Source organism: Abramis brama, assembly GCF_963993115.1.
Source record: "Abramis brama genome assembly, chromosome: 18".
Lineage (NCBI taxonomy): Eukaryota > Metazoa > Chordata > Actinopteri > Cypriniformes > Leuciscidae > Abramis > Abramis brama.
The window spans coordinates 9,633,664-9,656,962 of NC_139980.1; the positions used below are offsets into that span (position 1 = coordinate 9,633,664).

The 23,299-nt window shown below is 38.7% G+C and overlaps 1 protein-coding gene across 2 annotated transcripts in view; it reads left to right on the plus strand.

Annotated features, from left to right (window-relative positions):
• Nucleotides 1–23,299, plus strand: part of mdn1 (midasin AAA ATPase 1) — a 54,059-nt gene that overhangs the window by 9,157 nt on the left and 21,603 nt on the right. For both annotated transcript variants that reach the window (XM_084090268.1, XM_084090269.1), the window contains exons 17-57: nucleotides 238–341; nucleotides 440–584; nucleotides 1,083–1,179; nucleotides 1,350–1,463; nucleotides 2,012–2,159; nucleotides 3,191–3,298; nucleotides 3,429–3,580; nucleotides 6,934–7,112; nucleotides 8,301–8,509; nucleotides 8,719–8,865; nucleotides 8,956–9,097; nucleotides 9,622–9,756; nucleotides 10,183–10,321; nucleotides 10,825–10,963; nucleotides 11,037–11,167; nucleotides 11,450–11,588; nucleotides 11,744–11,873; nucleotides 12,084–12,341; nucleotides 13,957–14,154; nucleotides 14,294–14,502; nucleotides 14,971–15,093; nucleotides 15,239–15,436; nucleotides 15,624–15,731; nucleotides 15,851–16,039; nucleotides 16,135–16,224; nucleotides 16,696–16,959; nucleotides 17,033–17,297; nucleotides 17,668–17,827; nucleotides 18,308–18,424; nucleotides 18,547–18,755; nucleotides 19,221–19,369; nucleotides 19,471–19,670; nucleotides 20,154–20,380; nucleotides 20,498–20,611; nucleotides 21,066–21,195; nucleotides 21,269–21,375; nucleotides 21,479–21,612; nucleotides 21,694–21,854; nucleotides 21,947–22,067; nucleotides 22,377–22,593; nucleotides 22,748–22,988. In XM_084090268.1, coding sequence (XP_083946394.1) covers nucleotides 238–341; nucleotides 440–584; nucleotides 1,083–1,179; nucleotides 1,350–1,463; nucleotides 2,012–2,159; nucleotides 3,191–3,298; nucleotides 3,429–3,580; nucleotides 6,934–7,112; nucleotides 8,301–8,509; nucleotides 8,719–8,865; nucleotides 8,956–9,097; nucleotides 9,622–9,756; nucleotides 10,183–10,321; nucleotides 10,825–10,963; nucleotides 11,037–11,167; nucleotides 11,450–11,588; nucleotides 11,744–11,873; nucleotides 12,084–12,341; nucleotides 13,957–14,154; nucleotides 14,294–14,502; nucleotides 14,971–15,093; nucleotides 15,239–15,436; nucleotides 15,624–15,731; nucleotides 15,851–16,039; nucleotides 16,135–16,224; nucleotides 16,696–16,959; nucleotides 17,033–17,297; nucleotides 17,668–17,827; nucleotides 18,308–18,424; nucleotides 18,547–18,755; nucleotides 19,221–19,369; nucleotides 19,471–19,670; nucleotides 20,154–20,380; nucleotides 20,498–20,611; nucleotides 21,066–21,195; nucleotides 21,269–21,375; nucleotides 21,479–21,612; nucleotides 21,694–21,854; nucleotides 21,947–22,067; nucleotides 22,377–22,593; nucleotides 22,748–22,988 — 6,547 coding nt within the window. The remainder of the gene's footprint in view (nucleotides 1–237; nucleotides 342–439; nucleotides 585–1,082; nucleotides 1,180–1,349; nucleotides 1,464–2,011; nucleotides 2,160–3,190; nucleotides 3,299–3,428; nucleotides 3,581–6,933; nucleotides 7,113–8,300; nucleotides 8,510–8,718; nucleotides 8,866–8,955; nucleotides 9,098–9,621; nucleotides 9,757–10,182; nucleotides 10,322–10,824; nucleotides 10,964–11,036; nucleotides 11,168–11,449; nucleotides 11,589–11,743; nucleotides 11,874–12,083; nucleotides 12,342–13,956; nucleotides 14,155–14,293; nucleotides 14,503–14,970; nucleotides 15,094–15,238; nucleotides 15,437–15,623; nucleotides 15,732–15,850; nucleotides 16,040–16,134; nucleotides 16,225–16,695; nucleotides 16,960–17,032; nucleotides 17,298–17,667; nucleotides 17,828–18,307; nucleotides 18,425–18,546; nucleotides 18,756–19,220; nucleotides 19,370–19,470; nucleotides 19,671–20,153; nucleotides 20,381–20,497; nucleotides 20,612–21,065; nucleotides 21,196–21,268; nucleotides 21,376–21,478; nucleotides 21,613–21,693; nucleotides 21,855–21,946; nucleotides 22,068–22,376; nucleotides 22,594–22,747; nucleotides 22,989–23,299) is intronic.

The window sequence follows — 23,299 nt, forward strand, 5'->3', positions numbered from 1 at the left end:
CGATCTCCTGTGTGTGTGTGTGTGTGTGTGTGTGTGTGTTTCAATGAAAGCAGTGCATTAATATAGAATAGTGATTAAACTGACTGGAACTATCTGTGCATTACATGGTCTGAACACATGTCTTCCAGCTAATCATAATAGAGTATTCAGACAGACCATGGTATAAATCATTTAAAGTGTTTTATTTTACTGCATGTATTTCAGTGTTTTTTTCTTTTCTTTGTGTTTTTCTCATAGCTGCCTTGCTGCAGGAGCAGTGGGAGGCTTTGGCCCTCAAACTCAGTCAGACGCAGGAACAGATTCGGGCCTGTGAATCCGCTTTGGTCTTTGCGTTTGTGGAGGTAATTGCTACTCTTCTCCCAACTTGTCTTCACCTCTTCCTTTCTCTTCTCTTTCTTGTTATCTCCTGTATGTTGTGACTGACTGTGTGTCTGCACAGGGGACTTTAGCCCAGGCTGTGAAGAAAGGCGAATGGATGTTGCTGGATGAGATTAATCTGGCTGCTGCAGAGACACTGGAGTGTCTGAGTGGATTGCTGGAGGGCAGCGCCGGGTCACTAGTGCTGCTGGACCGAGGCGATACTGGTGAGTCCTGCGCAAAGTGCTCATCTGGGATTTCATTATTGCTATTTGACAATGGTATAAAGGGTAAATATGTGCTCTTGGTTAACCCCAGGCTGCTTTAGGGGGGGTTGTAGTAAGGGTATTTGTGAAACACTTTGGATACAATAGAGAGATATATTTCAGCTAGTTGTAATTGGTTGATAGGACAAAGTCAAGTTTAATTGGCTAAAAATGCTGTCAAACTTTTTAATGTATTTGAAAGAAGTCTCTTCAAGGCTGCATTTTTTAAAATGTAATTTATTCCTGTGATGGCAAAGCTGCATTTTCAGCATCATTACTCCAGTCCTCTGTGTCACATTTATCTTACTGACCCCAAACTTCTGACTTGTAGTGTATTTTAAATATATAAATGGGCTTGATACTACTATTCATTACCATAAGTGTTGCAGTTGATTAATGGTTTTGTGTCATGTATATTCTGAGGTAATTTGACTGTTTTCATGATGTCATTCTGTGTAGAGCCTCTGGTTCGTCACCCAGACTTCCGTCTGTTTGCCTGCATGAACCCAGCCACAGATGTAGGGAAGAGGAACTTGCCACTGGGCATTAGAAACAGGTGAGAGGGGCATGAACTCCAAGGGAACTGGCTTCATGCATTCACTTAAAATAACTTTTGTAAATGTCTCCTTGGTTTGTTTGCAGATATGTAATACAATAGACGTTTATACATTTTTATAGAAGTATTCAATACTTTTTTTGGAAAACATGGTTTTGTTTATGTATCAGGTTCACAGAGTTGTATGTGGAGGAGCTGGAGAGTGAGAGTGATTTACGAATCCTGGTCTCTGACTACCTCAAAGGCCTTAACCTGTCCAGAGGAATCATCCATGGAATCATCAGGTTTGTGCACAGTTCTTCAGTAGGTCTCCATTACCATTCATATAACAACAACACGTCTTTCCTAGCTATAACACAGTTTTTTGCCTTTTGATCCATACAATGAAAAAGTAGGATTTATTTGAAAAAAGCTTGGCAACAATACTCACTCAGTAAATGCTAGTAAATTTCATGAATAATAACAAGAAAAACAGCAAGAAAAACATTGAATTAAAAGTGATATTTTGAAGTAGTAAAGCATACTCCAATAACCTTTTGTTTTTTCATTTACAAAATGAAACTTCAAAAATATATTTTTTTACAATGTAGCATGAAAAAGAACCCTGTTAGCCAACCTAACAACCATTATTAGAACAAATTCCAATTCTTGATAATATTAAGCATGTTACAGATGTTGTTATATGGATTTTTCACTTAACAAATGTACGCTGGTTAGGATAAAAAGCATAAAACGCCATATACAGAGTCCAACCCTCATGTTGCAGCTTTTGGTTAGATGCTGTACTTCTGTGTTGTTCTTTTAAACAAAATTTTCTTCTTATTTCTCCCAGTTTTTATTTGGCTGTTCGTAAGGAGGCTAACACTCGGCTAGTTGACGGTACGGGCCACAAGCCCCACTACAGTTTGCGTACTCTGTGCCGAGCTCTGAAGTACGTGGCCTCTGACCCCTGCTACAATATCCAACGATCCCTCTATGAGGTAATATGATTGTCTGTTTCTGCCTGACTGAATTGTCCTGAGTCCGAAACATAGCGAGTATAAGGTTAAAATGTGTTACATGTATCCATATTGAAGTGATGTATTAATTTATGCATGTAAAGACATGAAGTTGACAGTCATTTTACAATGTTCGTACTGTAGAAGTAAGCAGCTTGGCACAACAAACTAGCTGTGTCACTCTTCCATCAATGAATAATGCTGTAAACACTGCAATGTTGCTTCACTTGCAATCTAGACAGCTTGATTTATTATAACGGAGCAATCTAGTTTTTGCAATCTTCGTCACAACACGCTTTGATGATTAGATTTGATGTCAAAGACTCATCGGCACAGCGTTTTCCACATCATAAAAAACTGTACACAGTACACTGTATTTTTGAGTTCACACCACAGATCAAACTGGCTTATTTATTTATTTGTCCACACCATATGGGTTTCCAGTCTCTCCTGGTCATGCATTTGCTCTCATAGGAGCATAAGTTAGTCAAATTAACTAAGTTTAAGTGCTCTTAAATTAGCTGGTGGGTTTATTTCTTTCATGCAAATCTTCAAGTGTCATTCAGTTCTATCACCAGTTCACATTTTGTTTCCATTATTAAGGCAAGTTGCTTTTTAATTATCCTTGGTTGTGGTTTTAACATTCATTTAGTTGATTTTTTAATAAACGGGTGTTTTACGCTTAAAGACTTCATGCCATTTTTTTTTCCTCATCACTAGTTGTGGCTCAGCATTGACCAATTTTATTTAGAGTTAATGCAATGAGTTTTAAACCTATCATCATATGATAAACTGTTCTACATTTGACGATTTTGGGCATAAGCAGTAGTTATTTAAATAGAAATTAGCTTCTAGTAAAGCTTCAAGTTTTCTATAGCTCATCAGGGCCCTCCACTGGTCTGGGACCATGGAGAAATTCCCAGTATTTATTTATTTAATTAGTGTGTGCTGTGTAAAGAAATTTAAAACAGACAGTAAAGTATTTTTATGGAGATGTTTAATATCTTCTGCAGGGTTTCTGCCTGAGTTTTCTCACTCAGCTGGATCGCAGCTCTCACCCTGTTGTGCAGAAACTGGTGTGTCAGTACATACTTGGAGGAAATGTGAAATGTCTGAAACAGGTAATCATTTCAGAGCTTCAATGAGACACTTTGATCCATCCTAATATTTGTTTGAATGGATAAACTGTGAAATAGTTAGAGATGTTCTTTGCCAGAAGTATTAGAAAATGATCTTCTTCTCTTTCTTCAGTCAATCCCTCAGCCAAAGGACCGTGTGTGTGTACAGATAGAGGAGTACTGGCTGAGTCGGGGTGACATGGAGGCTACTGTGGACCCCACTTACATCCTCACGCCCTCCGTCAAGCTCAACCTAAAAGATCTGGCACGGGTGGTGGCCGCCGGGTAGGAAACCCCACCCCTAATATGTCCCCTGTGACGTTCCGTAGATCAATCCCCCTGTCGATACATATTATGTATGCAGCGTTTCTCTGTTCATTTGTGGGATGGTGCATAACTATCGTAAGCGACTTGATTCGCTTTTAGTTTTTTGGGTAGTAATGGTGATAGCAATTGATTTGTTTGTCTGTTTTGGTGCCATTGGTCGGAGACATTTTACCTGGGGCTCATTCTTCATATGTGGATTACTCAGTTATCTGGATTTTACTATTGACAATTTGACACGATACAGGATTGTTAGGTTCTATGAAGATCATCCCGGAGTTGCTGTCATAGCAACAGGTCCATAAGCTCAAACCTGCTCGGGAGCAGGCTTATTTCATGTAAACAGGAATAGATTGCTTTTTTTTTATTGAAGGAGTAAAGAAACATACAGTAAAACCATGAAAGTTACATTTTCCTTCCTTCTATTTTTACTATAACAGAACCCCCACCCCCCAAACATCCTAGATTGCATTTTTTTAAGCGGAGGTGTAAAGTACTTTCTACTCTCTTACAAGAGTACCTTATTGAACCAGGAACAATAATAATTGAAAAATAATAATAATAGTTAAAAACTTTATTAGAAAATAATATTATAATGTTGTGTAGTCTATCATAATATAGACACAGCAAGTTTTACTCATTGATAGATTTATTCGTAAGGGAATAATTACCTAATAATTTTAGTCTTTCACACACGATGTACAGTTAGTACAATGTCATACATTAATTTGAAAGGTAAGAGCTATTATGGGAGTGGTTTGATTACTTGGTAAAAAAGATAAAATGCTGTCTTCTGTGCCATTAGAAAAATGTTAGATGACTTAAGAAACTTAAATTAACAAATTAATTTAATTAACTAACAATTAACTAAATTAATTAACATAACAAATCTGCTTCACAGGTAAAATTAAATGAATTGCTAATTACAACATTGAAATAAAAATACAAAGCCTGTACAAATAGAAATCGAGAAATAATGGAAATAAATAATTGGGAATTATGTAACAAACAGTACATTTATTTAATTTATGTATTATATCTTTTATGTCGTTTTGGTGACTTTTGGTGGCTGTTTCTAGAAATTAGGCAAGGTTTTTGTCACATGTGTGATGTTCTTTTTTTAATAATTATGATGTCATTATTTAATCAAATCCACAAAATTCATTTGAAGAACCAAATTAGCCAGAGATCAGTTATCACGATTAGAAGATCTGACTGTCAAATCATCTCAAGATGTTTTAAGAGAGATACGAAAAATCAGATTTTATATATATATACATACATACAGTGAGGAAAATAAGTATTTGAACACCCTGCTATTTTGCAAGTTCTCCCACTTAGAAATCATGGAGGGGTCATCGTAGGTGCATGTCCACTGTGAGAGACATAATCTAAAAAAAAAATCCAGAAATCACAATGTATGATTTTTTAACTATTTATTTGTATGATACAGCTGCAAATAAGTATTTGAACACCTGTCTATCAGCTAGAATTCTGACCCTCAAAGACCTGTTAGTCTGCCTTTAAAATGTCCACCTCCACTCCATTTATTATCCTAAATTAGATGCACCTGTTTGAGGTCGTTAGCTGCATAAAGACACCTGTCCACCCCATACAATCAGTAAGAATCCAACTACTAACATGGCCAAGACCAAAGAGCTGTCTAAAGACACTAGAGACAAAATTGTACACAAGGCTGGAAAGGGCTACGGGGAAATTGCCAAGCAGCTTGGTGAAAAAAGGTCCACTGTTGGAGCAATCATTAGAAAATGGAAGAAGCTAAACATGACTGTCAATCTCCCTCGGACTGGGGCTCCATGCAAGATCTCACCTCGTGGGGTCTCAATGATCCTAAGAAAGGTGAGAAATCAGCCCAGAACTACACGGGAGGAGCTGGTCAATGACCTGAAAAGAGCTGGGACCACCGTTTCCAAGGTTACTGTTGGTAATACACTAAGACGTCATGGTTTGAAATCATGCATGGCACGGAAGGTTTCCCTGCTTAAACCAGCACATGTCAAGGCCCGTCTTAAGTTTGCCAATGACCATTTGGATGATCCAGAGGAGTCATGGGAGAAAGTCATGTGGTCAGATGAGACCAAAATAGAACTTTTTGGTCATAATTCCACTAAACGTGTTTGGAGGAAGAAGAATGATGAGTACCATCCCAAGAACACCATCCCTACTGTGAAGCATGGGGGTGGTAGCATCATGCTTTGGGGGTGTTTTTCTGCACATGGGACAGGGCGACTGCACTGTATTTAGGCGAGGATGACCGGGGCCATGTATTGCGAGATTTTTGGGAACAACCTCCTTCCCTCAGTTAGAGCATTGAAGATGGGTCGAGGCTGGGTCTTCCAACATGACAATGACCCGAAGCACACAGCCAGGATAACCAAGGAGTGGCTCTGTAAGAAGCATATCAAGGTTCTGGCGTGGCCTAGCCAGTCTCCAGACCTAAACCCAATAGAGAATCTTTAGAGGGAGCTCAAACTCCGTGTTTCTCAGCGACAGCCCAGAAACCTGACTGATCTAGAGAAGATCTGTGTGGAGGAGTGGGCCAAAATCCCTCCTGCAGTGTGTGCAAACCTGGTGAAAAACTACAGGAAACGTTTGACCTCTGTAATTGCAAACAAAGGCTACTGTACCAAATATTAACATTGATTTTCTCAGGTGTTCAAATACTTATTTGCAGCTGTATCATACAAATAAATAGTTAAAAAATCATACATTGTGATTTCTGGATTTTTTTTTATTTATTATGTCTCTCACAGTGGACATGCACCTACGATGACAATTTCAGACCCCTCCATGATTTCTAAGTGGGAGAACTTGCAAAATAGCAGGGTGTTTAAATACTTATTTTCCTCACTGTGTGTATATATATATATATATATATATATGTATATGTAATCTGATGTGAAAAGGCTGATGCCCATAAAGTCCCAAAATCACCTCTTTATAGATGCAGAGATCAACTAATCACCAGGTCCATTCTTCATACCTCTCTTAATACATCTTGAGATGATTTGACAGTCAGATCTTCTAATTTCCCATAAAGTCCCGAAATCACCTCTTTATAGAAGCAGAGAGTTTATTTTCTTAGTTTATTCTTTTTGCCACTCACACCTACTGGGCTCTATATATATATTTATATGGCTACTTGTCATTATTTTCCCTATATCCATCTTAAGTCAGTCCTGTTAGTTCTTTTCATATTCATTACATACTAGGAATCATTTTAATATCTTAGACTCTTGCAATTTTGCCTTTACAAGTCTTTCCCCTGTTCTTGTGTGTTGTTTCTGTATTAGCATCCATCCAGTGCTCATTCAGGGGGAAACGTCTGTAGGAAAGACGAGTCTGATAAAATGGCTTTCAGCTTCCACAGGAAACCAGTGTGTGCGAATCAATAACCATGAGCACACAGATATCCAGGAGTACATCGGCTGCTACTCCTCCGATGAGCATGGCAAACTTGTCTTCACAGAAGGTAAAGATCTTTTAGTGCACATTAGGATGGAATGTATGTAGAGTATATGAATTTGTTTGAGTATATGAATTGTATATGCTTAGATTGCAAAGCCATTAAATAATCATTATTTATGTAATACATACAGTGCTATGCATAAGTTTAGACACCCATGCTAAAGTTGACTAAAAAGAGGAATAAAAAATCATCTTTTGGAAATTGAACTTAATGCCTTAATTAAAAAAATTAGGAAAAATCCAACCTTTAAGGACACCAGTTTTCTTTGTGAATGAATAATGTATCGTAAATAAATAAATGTTCTTCCTTAAAATACAGGGTGCATAAGTCTGGACACCCCTATGTTAAATTCCCATAGAGGCAGGCAGATTTTTATTTTTAAAGGCCAGTTACTTCATGGATCCAGGATACTATGCATCCTGATAAAGTTCCCTTGGCCTTTGGAATTAAAATAGCCCCACATCATCACATAGCCTTCACCATACCTAGAGATTGGCATGGAGTACTTTCCATAAGATCATCTCTCAATGGAAATCAAACCAACTATTAGGCTAACTGAAATAAAACCATGCCAATCTCTAGGTATGGTGAAGGCTATGTGATGATGTGGGGCTATTTTAATTCCAAAGGCCAAGGGAACTTTATCAGGATGCATAGTATCCTGGATCCATGAAATAACTGGCCTTTAAAAATAAAAATCTGCCTGCCTCTATGGGAATTTAACATAGGGGTGTCCAGACTTATGCACCCTGTATTTTAAGGAAGAACATTTATTTATTTATTTACGATACATTATTCATTCACAAAGAAAATTGGTGTCCTTAAAGGTTGGATTTTTCCTAATTTTTTTTAATTAAGGCATTAAGTTCAATTTCTAAAAGATGATTTTTATTCCTCTTTTTAGTCAACTTTAGCATGGGTGTCTAAACTTATGCATAGCACTGTATGTAAATGCATGTTATTAGGCCAGGTTTAAAATGAAACACTATGGGTCCCTGCTCCATCCTTAGGCTGAAGTGATTGAAGACCCCTGATTTATGTCAATGATATTAATGAATTCTAAGCATTCACTGCCATATCAGATGGTAATCTTATATTGTTGTCTCTCTTTGTGTGTAGTTCAATGTTCGATTGACCCTCTGTTTATGTTAAGTTTTCATGGAAACAAATGCATGTTTTTTTCCCCTGAAGGCGTGCTGATCGATGCCATGCGAAAAGGTTATTGGATTATTCTAGATGAATTGAACCTTGCCCCTACTGATGTCCTCGAGGCTCTGAATAGATTGCTGGATGACAACCGGGAGCTCTTCATTGCCGAGACACAGGAAGTGGTCAAAGCCCACCCCAGATTCATGCTCTTTGCCACCCAGAATCCTCCTGGGCTCTACGGGGGCAGAAAGGTTTCTTCAATACGTTTTAAAAACTACCACCTGTGTGTCAAGAAAGCTTGCCGCCTTGGCCAATTGTAAACTGTAATCTGCAACAGTAGTGCCATGCAGGAACTAATTTTTAGATCGGTGGGAGGTGGTGATGTTTTGGTTCTGATGTCCCTACTCCAGGAAGGGCTCATGAAAATTAATGCACTAAGCGTGTCTTTCATCTTGTGTAGGTTCTGTCCCGAGCATTCAGGAACCGTTTTGTGGAGCTGCATTTTGATGAACTGCCCAGTTCGGAGCTGGAGAACATTCTCCACAAGCGCTGCAGTCTTCCCCCTTCCTACTGCTCTAAGCTCATCAAAGTCATGCAGAACTTGCAGGTGTGCATCTCATTTTGTTGTATCAGCGTATAAGATTACATTTTGAAAAATTCATGATTATATTTTTTGATATGGTGGTATTTGTGTTAGTCTTTACGTAGAGGATCCAGTGTGTTTGCTGGGAAACATGGGTACATTACCCTAAGAGACCTGTTCCGCTGGGCTGAACGCTATAGGATGGAGGAGCGGAATGACTCCTCGTGTGATTGGCTACAGCATCTGGCTGATGACGGTAACATCCAGAGACAAACATTTGACCCCTTTTTGTCTCGACATTTGTCTCACGTGATCCTTCAGAAATCATTCTAATTTGCTGATATGCTGCTCAAGAAACAGTTCTTCTTCTTCTTATTATTATTATTATCAATGTTAAAAACATTTGTGCTGCTTAATATTTGTGTAAAATCATACTTTTTCAGGATTCTTTGATAAATAGAAAGTACAGCATTTACTTAAAATATATATTTTTTTAACAATATAAAAGTCTTTACTGTCAATTTTGATCAATTCAGTGCCCCCTTTATTCATAAAAGTATTGATTTATTTTGAAAAGTCTTTTAAATAGTAATTTATGGAAAGATATAGTTTTTTTTGTTTGTTATACTTAATTTCAAAAATGCATAAAAGGTCTGAACTCTAAAAAAATAATTTATTGCAAACAGGAGATAAAGATTACAAACTTTTTGGCTCTTTGCCTTCGTCACTTACTTTATACTTAATTTCAAAATGTAACAATCATTGTGTTCACTCCTTCAGGCTACATGCTGTTGGCCGGCCGTGTCAGGAAGCCAGAGGAAGCGCTGACCATCCAGACCATTCTGGAGAAGCACTTTAAAAGGACAGTGAACCCAGATGCTCTTTTCTCCGAGGCTCAGGTCACCTCTCAGTTCAGTGAGTTAATAAGCACAAACACAGTTTGGCCACAGAAGCACACCGCATTCTGACATCAGGTCGATGACTTTCAATTAGGAACGTTGTTCTTACTGGTTATTCCATTGCATTATCACATAAACAGATACCAGTAGTACTGCAGTTTAATGACAGTCCTTTAATAAAGCATCTCAGCAACTCCCAGCGTGCTCTTATATAACAGTTATTCAGTGTTAGTTTTATTGATTGTGTCTTGGGATGTTCTTTTCCATCTACGCAGATGAGTTAAGACGGCAAAATCTTTTTCATGAAATGTTGAATTATTGATTTTGATCCTTTCCTAAAGATCTGTTTGATTAGCTCACTGTATAACTAATGGGTAGATTGATTGTTTTTGCTGGCACAGTTTGGTATATTGATGGTTGTTGATGGCTTGGCACTTGGCAGGCCCTTTTGTGGACAGCATTGCGGGTGTCCCTGAAGAGTTCGGTCATGTGGTGTGGACCCAGGGCATGAGGAGACTGGCTGTACTAGTGGGAAGAGCGCTTCGTTTTGGCGAGTCTGTCCTACTTGTTGGGGACACGGGGTAAGCTGTGATACAATCCTCAGTTGAACCTAAATTATAGGGTTGCAAATTCTGGCCTAATACTATTTTATAGTAGTTGATTGGAAATGAAGATGAAAAGCTTCTTTATTAGAGTTTTTATCACATCACAAATCACAATTTAATCATGTTAATTTTAAAGATTTAGTGCAACCAAAATGAGTTTTGTAGCTTGTAGTTCATGTCTGTTAATCTTTTTAAAATTAACAAAAAATTACTTTTGTCAGACTTGTGTGCAGTCTGAAAAAATAATACAAATATGATGTTGCACTTGGCATGTCCAATTTTTTTTAAATAATATTCTGCACGGCACTGATTAGCAATAACTAGGAGCCACACCCCTGTTTCAACAGAACATAGAACTTTCTATTTAGCAGGAAATCTGTCAGCAAAGGAAACCAAATTAGCCTTTAAAACCTTAATTTGTTATTGGTAAATAATGAATGAGATTCCAGAAGCTCAGTTGGTTTACATGTTCCTCCCAGGTGCGGTAAGACCACCATCTGCCAGCTGTTTGCCGCACTAGCCGGTCAGAAGTTCTTCTCCCTGAACTGCCACTTGCATATGGAGACGTCTGACTTTCTGGGAGGTCTCCGACCTGTCCGTCACACGGGAACTCAACAGGTAATATTCACATTTCTTCAAATTATTGAGTCTAAAAATTGTCAATTTTTAATATGAATTTAATATGATTCAGGCTGATGCGGAGGACGGCCGTCTGTTTGAGTGGAATGATGGACCACTGGTCCTGGCAATGAAACAGGATGGCGTGTTTCTGATGGATGAGATCTCACTTGCAGATGACTCGGTGCTGGAGAGACTCAACAGGTGTGTATTTACACTCCTCACATTGTTCTGTTCTCATTGACGGACTGTTTAAAATCTTTTCCAAATCAGTACTGCCTAGGAAATTCATAAACAGGCCTGTATGTACTTGTTTACTTTGTCTCTTTGTAAAATTAATTGATATTGTTCTCCAAATTTGCAACTACTTTATCACAACAGGACAAAATAAAGTAAAAAAACAAATCCCCCAACTTCTGTACAGTACTTATATTGGCACATCTGATATCTAAAGTGATTATGTGACTGTCTGTGTGTCCTGTGCAGCGTGTTGGAGACTGAAAAATCTTTGGTGCTGGCAGAGAAAGGCAGCGGAGATGATGATGATGTTGAACTGATCATTGCTGGAAAGAAGTTCCGACTTGTTGCCACCATGAACCCTGGAGGTGACTTTGGAAAGAAAGAGGTCAGTACATGGAGAATTAGCTTGGCTGAAGAAGATTGTGTTGAGGTTATAAAATAGCCATTGTTGGGATTCTTTAAAGATTAGTAGTAATAGTAAAATAAATTGATCATGTTTGCAAGGAAGAAACAAGCACTGATGTGTTTGCATATGTACAGCTGTCTCCAGCACTCAGGAACAGGTTCACAGAGATTTGGTGCCCCCAGAGCAACAGCCGTAATGATCTAATGCAGATCATCCAACACAATCTGCGGCCTGGACTATCTCTGGACCAGCATGACCACCAAGGTGAGTCGCTCTACACAGAGCTACCAATTATAACAAGCCTTATTCCCTCCTTTTGGAATATTTGAATCTGATTGGTCAGTAGCAGCCAAATATGTTTGTATAATAACCACTAAACTGTAAACTAGGTTGTTCGTTTTCCATGCCAAACAATCTCCTACACTATTCTAGTTTCATGCCATTGCCATTGCCATTCCTCTCTTCCCATCTCAGGTAAAGACATAGCAGATCTCATGTTGGACTTCATCGACTGGCTGACCAATCAGGAGTTTGGTCGGCGGTGTATTCTAAGTGTGCGAGACATCCTGTCATGGGTGAACTTCATGAACACAGTATGTGAGCGGGACGAGGACGGCTTCATGACCATGGGGGAGCTGGAGGAGGAGGAGCCAGAATGGGACCTGCGATTGGACACTGTAACAGCATTTATTCATGCTGCGTGCCTTGTGTACGTGGACGGAATCGGCTCAGGTGAGAGAAAAAAGACCTCAAACTGCTTTTTTCTTTCTTTCATGCTTTGGTACCTATTTACCACCATAAGGAGTAAGATGAAATATAAAGGCAGCTTTTTTCTTTTTTTAAAGGGGTGGTTCATTATGATTTCACTTTTCTAACTTTAATTAGTGTGTTATATTGCTGTTTGAGCATAAACAACATTTGCAAAGTTACGATGCTCAAAGTTCAAAGCAAAGGAAGATTTTTGCTTTTAAAGTAATCGTTTTTTAAGGACTACAACAAACGGCTGCTAGGGACTACATGACATCACTAACCCTAAAATGTACATAAACCCCGCCCCTGGGAACACGCAGTCCATGTTGAGAAGAGCAAGAGTTGTTGTAGTAGAGCACATTTGTGAGTCTGCTCAAGCTGTTGTATCCGTATTTTCACATGCAATACAGTACATAACACAAATGCAATAGCGTGTCACTCTGTAGGCATCTTACTACAGTTCCCACATGAGCGATTTTATAGATTATCATGACAGAATATGCTAATCAAAGACTTGAAGATAGTTAACTCCACATCAGCAACATAAATTCATCAACTAACCATTCAGAAACGTCCTGTTGCATTCTACATGTTGTCTTCTTGAGTCTCTCCATCATTGTCCGACTCCAGTTTAAACATAAAGGCAGAACAGTTTCTGACATTTTAGTGCTTTTCTGCGTGTGGTAATTGGAGCTGCTAACACACACAAGCTCTTGAAGCTCCTCCCTCTGTGCCGGGAGCAGCAGCTCATTTGCATTTAAAAGGGCACACACTAAACAACGTGTTTTTACTGACCCTCAAAAGGGGACAATTTTAACATGCTGTAAAAAAATCATCTGTGGGGTATTTTGAGCTTAAACTTCACATACACACTCTGAGGACAACAGAGACTTATTTTACATATTGTAAAAAGGGGCATTATACCACCCCTTTAAATAATCTAAGTTTTTATGCTTCTATAAAATCCTTTGTAGTTGTTATTGACACTAGTGAAGGCTTTTATGAAATGAAAGCTATACCCTGCCGTTTCAAATATTTTGGGTCGGTAAGATTTAAAAATTGTTTTTAAAAGAAGTAGTATGCTTATCAAGGCTTGAAAAATTATATTACAGTTTAAAAGAAATGTTTTTTTTTTTTTTTTTACATATTTTTAAAATGTAATTTATTTCTGTGATGACAAAGGTGATTTTTTTTTTTTTTTTTGCAGCCATTAATTACAACAGTCTTCAGTGTCAAATGATCCTTCAGAAATCATTCTAATATGCTGATTATCAACGTTTAATACAGTTGTGCTGCTTAATATTTTTGTGGAAGCCATTATTTTCAGGATTTATTTTGAGGAATAGAAAGTTCAAAAGAAAAGCGTTGAGTTAAAATAGAAATTTTTGTAACATTATACATGTCTTTTCTGTCACTTTTGATCAATTTAATGTATCCTTGCTGAATAGAAGTATTAATTTCTTTAAAAAAGAAGGAAATCTTACTGACCCCAAACTTTTGAACAGTAGAGGATGTATTTCATTGTTGTATTTACAGATCTAATATCCCTTCCCATACTACATTCCCATGACCTCATTTTTTTTCTTCTTGGTGCCAGGAACCACAGTGTCGGCAGCAGAGAATGCCCTGGTGGCACGGAAGGCGAGTCTGGAGTACCTGGAGAAGAGACTGACCAGAATTACAACGCTGGATGAGGAGATGCAAGACGCACTCCAAGTCTACGACACCAGCGTCCCCCGAGAGCCCCAGTGGGGTGAAGACTTCTTTGGCATTGACCCCTTCTACATTGCTGCAGGTGAGGACTCTACCAAAATATAAAATATAATATTTCAAAGTTGAGTCTCTAGATGTTGTTAGCAATTGTTGTTATCAAACCATGTGTCAGATATGACTTTTGGGTTTTGTTTGCCACATTTGGTCTGATCTTCCCACAGGTCCTGAGAGTGAGGGCAGGAGTCTGTCGGACTACGCTTTGAGTGCGGGCACAACTGCAGTTAATGCTCAGAGGATACTAAGGGCACTGAAGCTTCAGAGACCCATACTGCTCGAGGGCTCACCTGGAGTGGGCAAGACCAGCTTGGTCACTGCCCTTGCCAAGGCCTCTGGGAACCATCTTGTCAGGATCAACCTGTCAGAACAAACTGTATGTCAAAGAAACATAGAGTTTTGCTTTAGCAGAACCTCCCTGCACTGTAGAACTGTTGAAAACTATCACTAATACAATGACAACATTTTATTTTTATTCATTTATTTATTGAAATGAAAAAGAAAAAAAAACATCAATGTTAAATACACTATCAAAAGTTTGGAGATAGTAAGTTTTTTTTTAATTCATACTTTTAGTCAGCAAGGATGCATTAAATTGATCAAAAGTGACAGTAAAGGCATTTAAAATGTTAAAGAAGACTTTTATTTCAAATGAATGGCTACTGAAAATTCAGCTTTTCCTTCACAGGAATAAACTACATTTTGGAATATTTTAAAATAGAAATTGCAATAATATTTCATATTACTGTTTATGTTCAATTTTTCAATAATTAAATGCTGCCTTGGTGAGCATAAGAGTTTTTAAAAACATTAAAAAAATCTGTGCTGTATCCTCTCTGCACAGGACGTAACGGATCTGTTTGGGACAGATCTGCCAGTGGAAGGTGGGAAAGGAGGAGAGTTTGCGTGGCGTGATGGTCCTCTACTTGCTGGGCTGAAGGCTGGACATTGGATCGTCCTAGATGAGGTAGATGAATGGCTGACTTTTGTAGCTCTATGCCAGTTCAGTGTAATAAAATAATAAAATGTTTGAGTCTTGGAACATTTTCAGTCAGAAATGATAACTCATTGGGTTGTAGGTTATTGACTGATGTTTTTCCTTTCATCTATAGCTGAATCTGGCTTCTCAGTCAGTGCTGGAAGGTCTTAACGCTTGCTTTGATCATCGTGCTGAGATCTACATCCCTGAGCTGGGCATGCGCTTCCATGTTCAGCATGAGAAGACCAAGATCTTCGGCTGCCAAAACCCTTTCACGCAGGGAGGAGGACGCAAAGGCCTTCCTAAGTCCTTCCTTAACAGATTCACTCAGGTAACTTAGATCTAATTACTTTTTTGTCATCTGTTTGTTTTCTCTTCTGTCTTTGAGATCATCTGTTTTACATAGATTATTAATATACAATATTGTTTACAGCAGTTTGTATTATAATATATGGTAATGGTCTTAGTGAGTCATACAATAAGAGACCAAAATATAGATCTGTATTTTCCTCATTCAGGTTTATGTGGATTCGCTAACCAATGAAGACATGCAGTTCATTAGTGACTCCATCTTTCCTAACATTGACAATGCGATCATCTCCAAAATGGTGCAGTTTAGCAACCGAGTAAGTGGACAACACTTCCCTTAACCAGTGGTGTTCTTCTGTTGCTCTTTTAATTGGCATTTGTAGATGTTCCTTTCATCTATCATCTCAAAAGAGGTTTGATTTTCTTGTTCTCTAAGCTCGTCCAAGAAGTGACAGTTGAGAGGAAGTGGGGCCAGAGAGGAGGACCATGGGAGTTTAATCTCCGTGACCTGTTCCGTTGGTGTCAGCTGATGCAGACAGACCAATCACCAGGCTTCTTCAACCCTGGGCAGCATGTTGGACTTGTGTATGCAGACCGCATGAGGACAGAGGCAGACAAGGCTCAGGTAGCCACGCTAATTCATATACCATTCATCACTCAAAAGATGACATGAAGATGTGGCTTTATCAATAATATAAATAATACATGTTCTGTCCTCAGGTGTTAGCAGTGTTTAGGAAGGTGTTTGGAGAAGACTTTGAGCCTTACATGGGCTCTAGGCAGTTTCATATCACCCCTTTGAACCTGCAGGTTGGTCAGAAATATAATATTTAAAAAAGTTTTAGTCTTTATTTATTTTTTAACCCTTAATTTTGGAATCAATAATATAAAATAAATCTTAAGAAACATTATATGTGATATATAATATAATGTATTATATGTTTTAGTCTTTATTTTTTTATTTTAATCCTTAATCTGTAATCGATAATATGGAATTACATTATTATTATTATATAAATCTTAAGAAACATTAGAAGTGGTAATGTAATATAATATAGTATATTATAGGCACATTTATTTATATGGCACATTTCACACACAATAATACAATAAATGCTTTACATTAAAAATGAAAAAAATAGTAGTCATAAAAATTACAGAATTTTTATTGATTTTTAATCTTCATTTTTTTTAACACGTAATCTATCATATAAAATTATATTATAAGTCTTAAGAAACTGGGTGTGAAAATATCTCTTTCTCTCTGTCACACAAATGTAGTTGGGTTACTCAGTTCTGCAGCGCAGTGGAGGTGCACCCATTGCTCTGGATCCTCCTCTGTCAATTACCCATTATTCTTTGCGCCCTCTGGAGGCACTGATGAAGTGTGTGGAGATGGGGTGGATGGTCATACTGGCGGGTCCCACTGCGAGTGGAAAGAGCAGTCTAGTGCATCTGCTTGCACTGTTAACGGGACACAGACTGAGGGTTATGGCCATGAACAGCGCCATGGACACAACAGAGCTGCTGGGCGGCTTTGAGCAGGTCAGTTGGAAATGACAAGCAAGATGGTTGATTCACTAGTTTGGTGTTATCGTTAACCTGGTGATCTGTTTAGGTGGACATCATACGGCCGTGGCAGCAGGTATTGGAGAGCATGGACTATGTGGTTGCTATGGTGACCAGGCGAGGCCTGATGTCATTGGACGGGGCGGTGCAGGATACTGAGTTTCTGTTGAGCACGTGGAGCACTTTCCGCCGCTGGCTGCGAGAGGAGGGTCTGGATACCACAGAGGGCATGGTCACATTTGAGGCTTTAAACAAACTGGAGGTCATTATTGTTCTGCTGCACAAACTCAACACTAAACTCAAGGTCTTTACAGGTAAGGACACTACACTACTTGTCCTGTATATGCCTTGTAAACTTAAACATTTGGTTTTCTGTGACATTCGAATGTGAATTCTGCTTGTCAACTCGTCAGCCCTGTGAAATGTTTTGCTAACCATGTATCCATAAGAATGGTTTGAAAATTACTTTTATTATTTAAAATATTAAAAATAAATATATAAACAATACATTTAATGTAAACATTTAAAATAAATATATATAATAGTTATGTTTAGTTTAGTATTATTTGAAATTAGAAATATTACATTATATTATTTAAATATGAAATACATTTAAATAAATGTAAAAAAAAAAAATCCATTTAAAACACTTTGATTGTCATAATCTTTGATTGTCCCCTGCAGACATGTCAAAGCTGCAGATGGACTTCACTCTACTGAAGGAGCGCTTGGCTCAGATGCAGGACGGCTGGACTCATGGTGGTTTTGAGTGGCTGGATGGGACATTAGTTCAGGCACTGCAGGCTGGAGACTGGTTGCTCATGGACAATGTCAACTTCTGCAGGTCTTTTTAAACAGATCTTTCTTAAAATGATTAAAATGCTTAAACACTCTTTTTGGAGTCTCTTGGTAGATTTGTAGACACATTTTAATGAAGAATGATATGACTCATTTCAGTCAAGTCTGTGTTTTAAGGAATCAGTTGAGTAAATGATTCAATGACTGATTTTTAGCCACCGGCATAACACTCTTGTCAGCACTCATTACTGAAAATATAACATTGGTGATCCAATAGAAGCAGAAATGATCCTTATAATTGTCTAATTTAATGGCTGCTTATCAAATTAGATTTAAATAAATGGTCCTGAAATATTGATTTGAGTTTTAAGTTACTTAAGAAAGAGTGCAGAGTGATACAAGACATGAAACTAGCATAACGTAAAAACAATACTTTGCTGCAGAATGCCACGATTGACTAAGTTTTCCAGATAGAACAGATATAATATGAAATTTCTTAAATTAACTATTTATGTGTATGTTTCAGCCCTTCAGTGTTGGATCGACTCAACGCCCTCCTGGAGCCTGGCGGGTCATTAACTATTAATGAACGAGGAATTATTGATGGAACCACACCTACCATCACCCCCCACCCTAACTTCAGGTACAATCAAAGCATCAACTGACACCACTTCCAGCTAAAATGTTTCCAAACGTATTTTGCCATGTGAAAGTACAGATCTGTGAAATATATTTTGCTTAATCCTATTTCACACTGTGTTGTAGGTTGTTTCTCACCATGGATCCCACGCACGGGGAAATCTCTCGAGCCATGAGGAACCGCGGTGTTGAGATCTACATCCCTGGCGAACATGAGGGTGTGTGCTGGGACACTCTGGATCTAAAGATGGTTTTACACACCCTGGGAGTGACTGGAGACTGTGTGTGTGACCTGCTCATCTCCATTCATTCAGATATCAAGAAGACCATATGGGGTGCGTCTGTGATTAATAACCCTTGTTCAGAGTTTTAGTGATACTAATATTTGACTGCGTTCAGTACATGCTCTGAAGTAAATCGCTGAGACATTTCAAGTTTTGCTGATGATACTTGTGTGTATTTTTTTTAGTTTTTTGTCTTTGGTAATTGGTAATTATAAGTGAAACATCACATCATCATTGTGTATCAGACAATGCCACCTTGAGGAATGAAGGTGAATTGGACTTATTGTGTCATCAGAGATTCAATTGTTGTTTCACAGAAAAAATATACTTACTACTATTACAAAAAAAACACTCTTTTTTAATATATTTTTTTAAAGATTATAATTTATAATGAATAGATTGGGGAAAACTTAGAAGGTTGATGTCTAACCTTAAAAAAAAATGAATGAGGGTGAGGGTAGTGAATGACGTCCTGAGATAAGGGTTAATGTCTATTCTCTCTTTAACGTCTTCTAGACTCGCCTGCGTCATCCATGTCATCTCTGCTCCATGCTGCGTCTCTGTTGTCTGGTCAGCTCCAGAGGGGTGTGGATCTGCCCAGTGCTCTTCTACAGGCCTGTGGAGAGGCGTATGCCTTCTGTCAGCGCACCACTGCTAACCAGCAGGTTCATAGACATTTTTCAATAAGCATGACAAGCTAAGATATATAATTCCGTAATCCCTCAAATTATGCCCCATCAACCCCACCTTTCACATCCTGTCTCAGCTGGCACAGGAAGTCATAGAGAGGCAGTTGGCAGTGCTGGACTCAGAGGACTGGGGCAGTGGGCTGCTGTGTGCAGGCGTGTGGCCGGACCGCATCCCCTCAGCCCTGCTGTGCACTGAGGACTCGTGTTTTTCCAGTGTCCAGAGAGACGGACAGGTCCTCCTGTACTGCCTCAACACTCTCAGCCTTTACGGAAAAAGGTCAGAACTATACATACAAAAATAATTTTGTTCTTTATTACCAGCCACTTCATTGGTGTTAATGAGATTGCACTAATGTTTGTGCTCATTAAAGACATTTCCGTTTTGAATTTGTTTTCTAGCTTCAGCTTAGTTTTAGTTTTTCTGTATATATATCTTATTTCTTTTTTTCTTTTTCTTTTTATAAGAGCTGCCAAATTATCCCTCTGAACTCAAAATCAAGCTCAAATCAGCATTTTATGTTCATCTATTTGTTTATATATTTATATATTTGGTAAATTAGATAATACAGCTAACTGAAACTGCAATAATAACTGATTGATATCAATTAATTCATTGTTCATTTTATTTTGTTGTAGTTTTGAGCTTGATTATTTCAATTAGCATAACTTCAATTAGCATTAATGATAAAAAAATCATTTCCCCCCTTTCTTTGTTGTAGTTAACAACAATAACCTTGTATAATAACCTTTACCGATTCAGGAATCGTCCACTGAGCCTAGTTGACCTGCAGAGGGCGATGCAGAGCGGTGCTGTACTGGATGGGCTTCAGTTTTCCGGAGGTGGAGGACTGGACGGAGGAGCAGAGAATGCATTGCGCCTCCTCCCGACAGCAGTTAAAATACTGACAGAAAGAGCTTCTCACAGTGACTGGGTTCTCAGAACCAGCTGGCTCTCCCACCTTACCAAAACTTACAAACATGCACCAGGTAGGCTGTATAGGAAAAATAATGCTTTTTAATGTGTTTGGTAGGCCTATAGCTTGTGTAACCATACTACTTGAGAGCTTATCTGTCCCAGTCCTGAGATCATGCTTGTCCTTGCAGATGCAGCTCTGATGCAGTTGGACGCAGGATGCACAGCGCTGAAGGCCGTATTCAACAGCAAGCTCATCGGGAAAGGCAAATGTCTAGCAGAGCTTTTGCAGCCACACAGCACAGGTACATATACACTCCCATATATATGCAGTCATGAAAATGAAAGCAGTTTCTTTCTCAGAAAATGCCCACGGTCTAACTGTGCATTAATAATCATTGATCTCTGAGTCCTTTTAAACAACTTTCTGCTGATCTAACTAAAGCCGTGTGAGTAGGGAAAAACAATATCATTGTATAATATCAATCCAAATGACCAAACAATTCAACAATTCATTCAAGTCCTGATAGATAAAAGACCCACCCTTTATTATTTTCTGTTAAACATTGTGGTTCATTATAAAGTCAGTTACATAATGGAAGTTAAATGCATTGAGAATGCCGCTTCATGGACTTAACATTTACTAATCAATAATAATCAAAATCATATTCCAAAAAAAACATTCATATTCAAACCTATAATATTCAGTCAGACTTGTGAAATTACTAAAAAAAAAAAAAAAAACACATTCTTGATCAGATGACTACAGGATTTTGGTTGACATGCGCTGGAACAAGCAGTACTTGGACATCTTGGCCAACACCTGCAACTTTGAGGATGAGGAGAGATACATGGAATTCATGGAAGCGCTAAACGCTGTTGCCAACAGGTAAGTACTTATTCTACTTTACTGGAATGTTTTTGTAGGAAAAAATTATATGTTTTATGTTCTGTTTTGAAAGGATCATATTGCTGATGGACCGAGAGGAGAGAGCAGCTATTAACAGCAGTGCTGGAAACAGCTCACCTCATAACAGCGCCTTGAGACTTGCCACTGCCTTCTCAAAAGGTATTCGCACACTTCCACAGCCATGTTAAAATACCCTGTTAATATTAGGAGACATGAACATACTAGTTTGTATGTGACTATTATATATGTTTGGGTTTTATAGGAACGGTTGACATAGGCCACCTGCCTCATCCAGTGTTGGTCCACCTGCGCTCGTTTTTCGACCTGTGGGATACATTCGTACTGCAAGCCATGCAGTCGGGCCAGCCCTACATCTCTGACCACCTCATGTTTGAGGTCAGAGTGGTTTCATTATAGCCACGCTGCTGTTGCTACTGTTCTGCAGTTGGTTTACAGTGATGTGATTTGTGTGTCCAGATCTTGCAGCTGCTGCAGTGGAGGGATCGTTTTTGGCTTGTGTGTAACACGCTGTCTGCAGATACACGGGGGGTGTGTGTGCTGTCCTTGCACTGGCAGTGGGTGCACAAAAACTTAATTTTGCGACTGCCTCAGCTTTTGATGGGGGATAGTGACTATGAGTGAGTAATGGCTTTATTGCATGATTAAAAGCCTTCATGTAATGTTCTCTTTAGTGTTTGTTTATATGTATATATGTGTATGTTCGTTTCAGAGGCCAACAGGAATTACACACCATCTCCACGGCCATCCAAAACACACTTTCCAGCTCTGTGGCTGTGGCTTCTTCTCTGAAGGGCATTCAGAAGACTTTAGGAAAGCCACTGCCGTTCAAGGTTAGGCTATATACAGAATATGGATGTGGCGATATATAAATAAATATTACTACAGTTAAAAAAAAAAAAATCAATATATTTTAAAACCTCATTTATTTTATGCATTTCATTACATTATTTATGCCATTACTCCAGTCTGTTCCTTAAAAAATCATTCTAATATGCTAATTTGGAGCTAAAGAAACATTTCAAACACCCAAAAATAAATTGAGAAATCCTATTAAAAGTATCAGAAGTATTTTATTTCAATTCTGCGTTCTAAGTGATCTAAAATAATCCCAATAATCTAAAATAATATTTTCTGTGCAGCTGGAGGCGGTGGCTGAATGTGCGGCCCGTTTGCGAGTGCTGTGCGGGGCTTTGGATGTTAGGGACCTGCGCCTCGACAACAGCCTTGCATCGCTATGGAAACAAGAGGTGTCTCGTCTCCGTGGTGTGGCCATGGGAATTGACTCAAAAGAGGCTCTGCTAGAAGCTTGGGGTCTAGTGCTTCAGGCCAACCTCCTGCTGGAGCCTCAGAAGTCAGGTAAATGTCACTTGGGTTACCTTATATTATTGACAGTAATTCTTATGAATTTTGGGCATGATGTGGTAGTACTAAACCGTACTAAACCATACAACCAGGCAAATCCTGATCCCCTTAGTTTTTTAACACAAAATATACTGATCGTTCTATCCAGGTGTCCTGGAGAGGCTTGTGAGCTGTGTGGATCAGCAGCAGGGTCATATGGCTTCCTGTGGCCTGCTGGACTCTCTGTCTGAAGATAATGAGGAAGAAGTGGGAGACGGTGCCGCACCAGACAGGGAGGTGTTACTGCAGCTTGCACGCAGGGCTCAACTGTGGCCAGCACTGGAGGAGCTGGCAGTACTTAACCAGATGAAAGTCACCACAGACCTGCTGTATCTGTCAGTCACACCAGGGTATGATGATGTTTCTCTATCAGATTATTAAAGGTAGGGTTGGCAATTTCAGAGAGGCTAGCAATAGCAAGCTAGCTTTGAAAGCATAAGATCCCACCCTCCCTTCAGAGCGCTCCCAAAGCCACACCTCCTTCAAAATACATGAAAAGCAGAGTCACGAGACAAGAGACTGTGTTAAATTACCTCATGTCTCAAAGCACATAACATTACAATAATAATGATGAACATAAACAACTTAAAGAGCTCTTACTTGTACCACCTGACTGCTGTAGATTCATTTTGGCGTTTAAAGTGTTGACATATAAACGCAG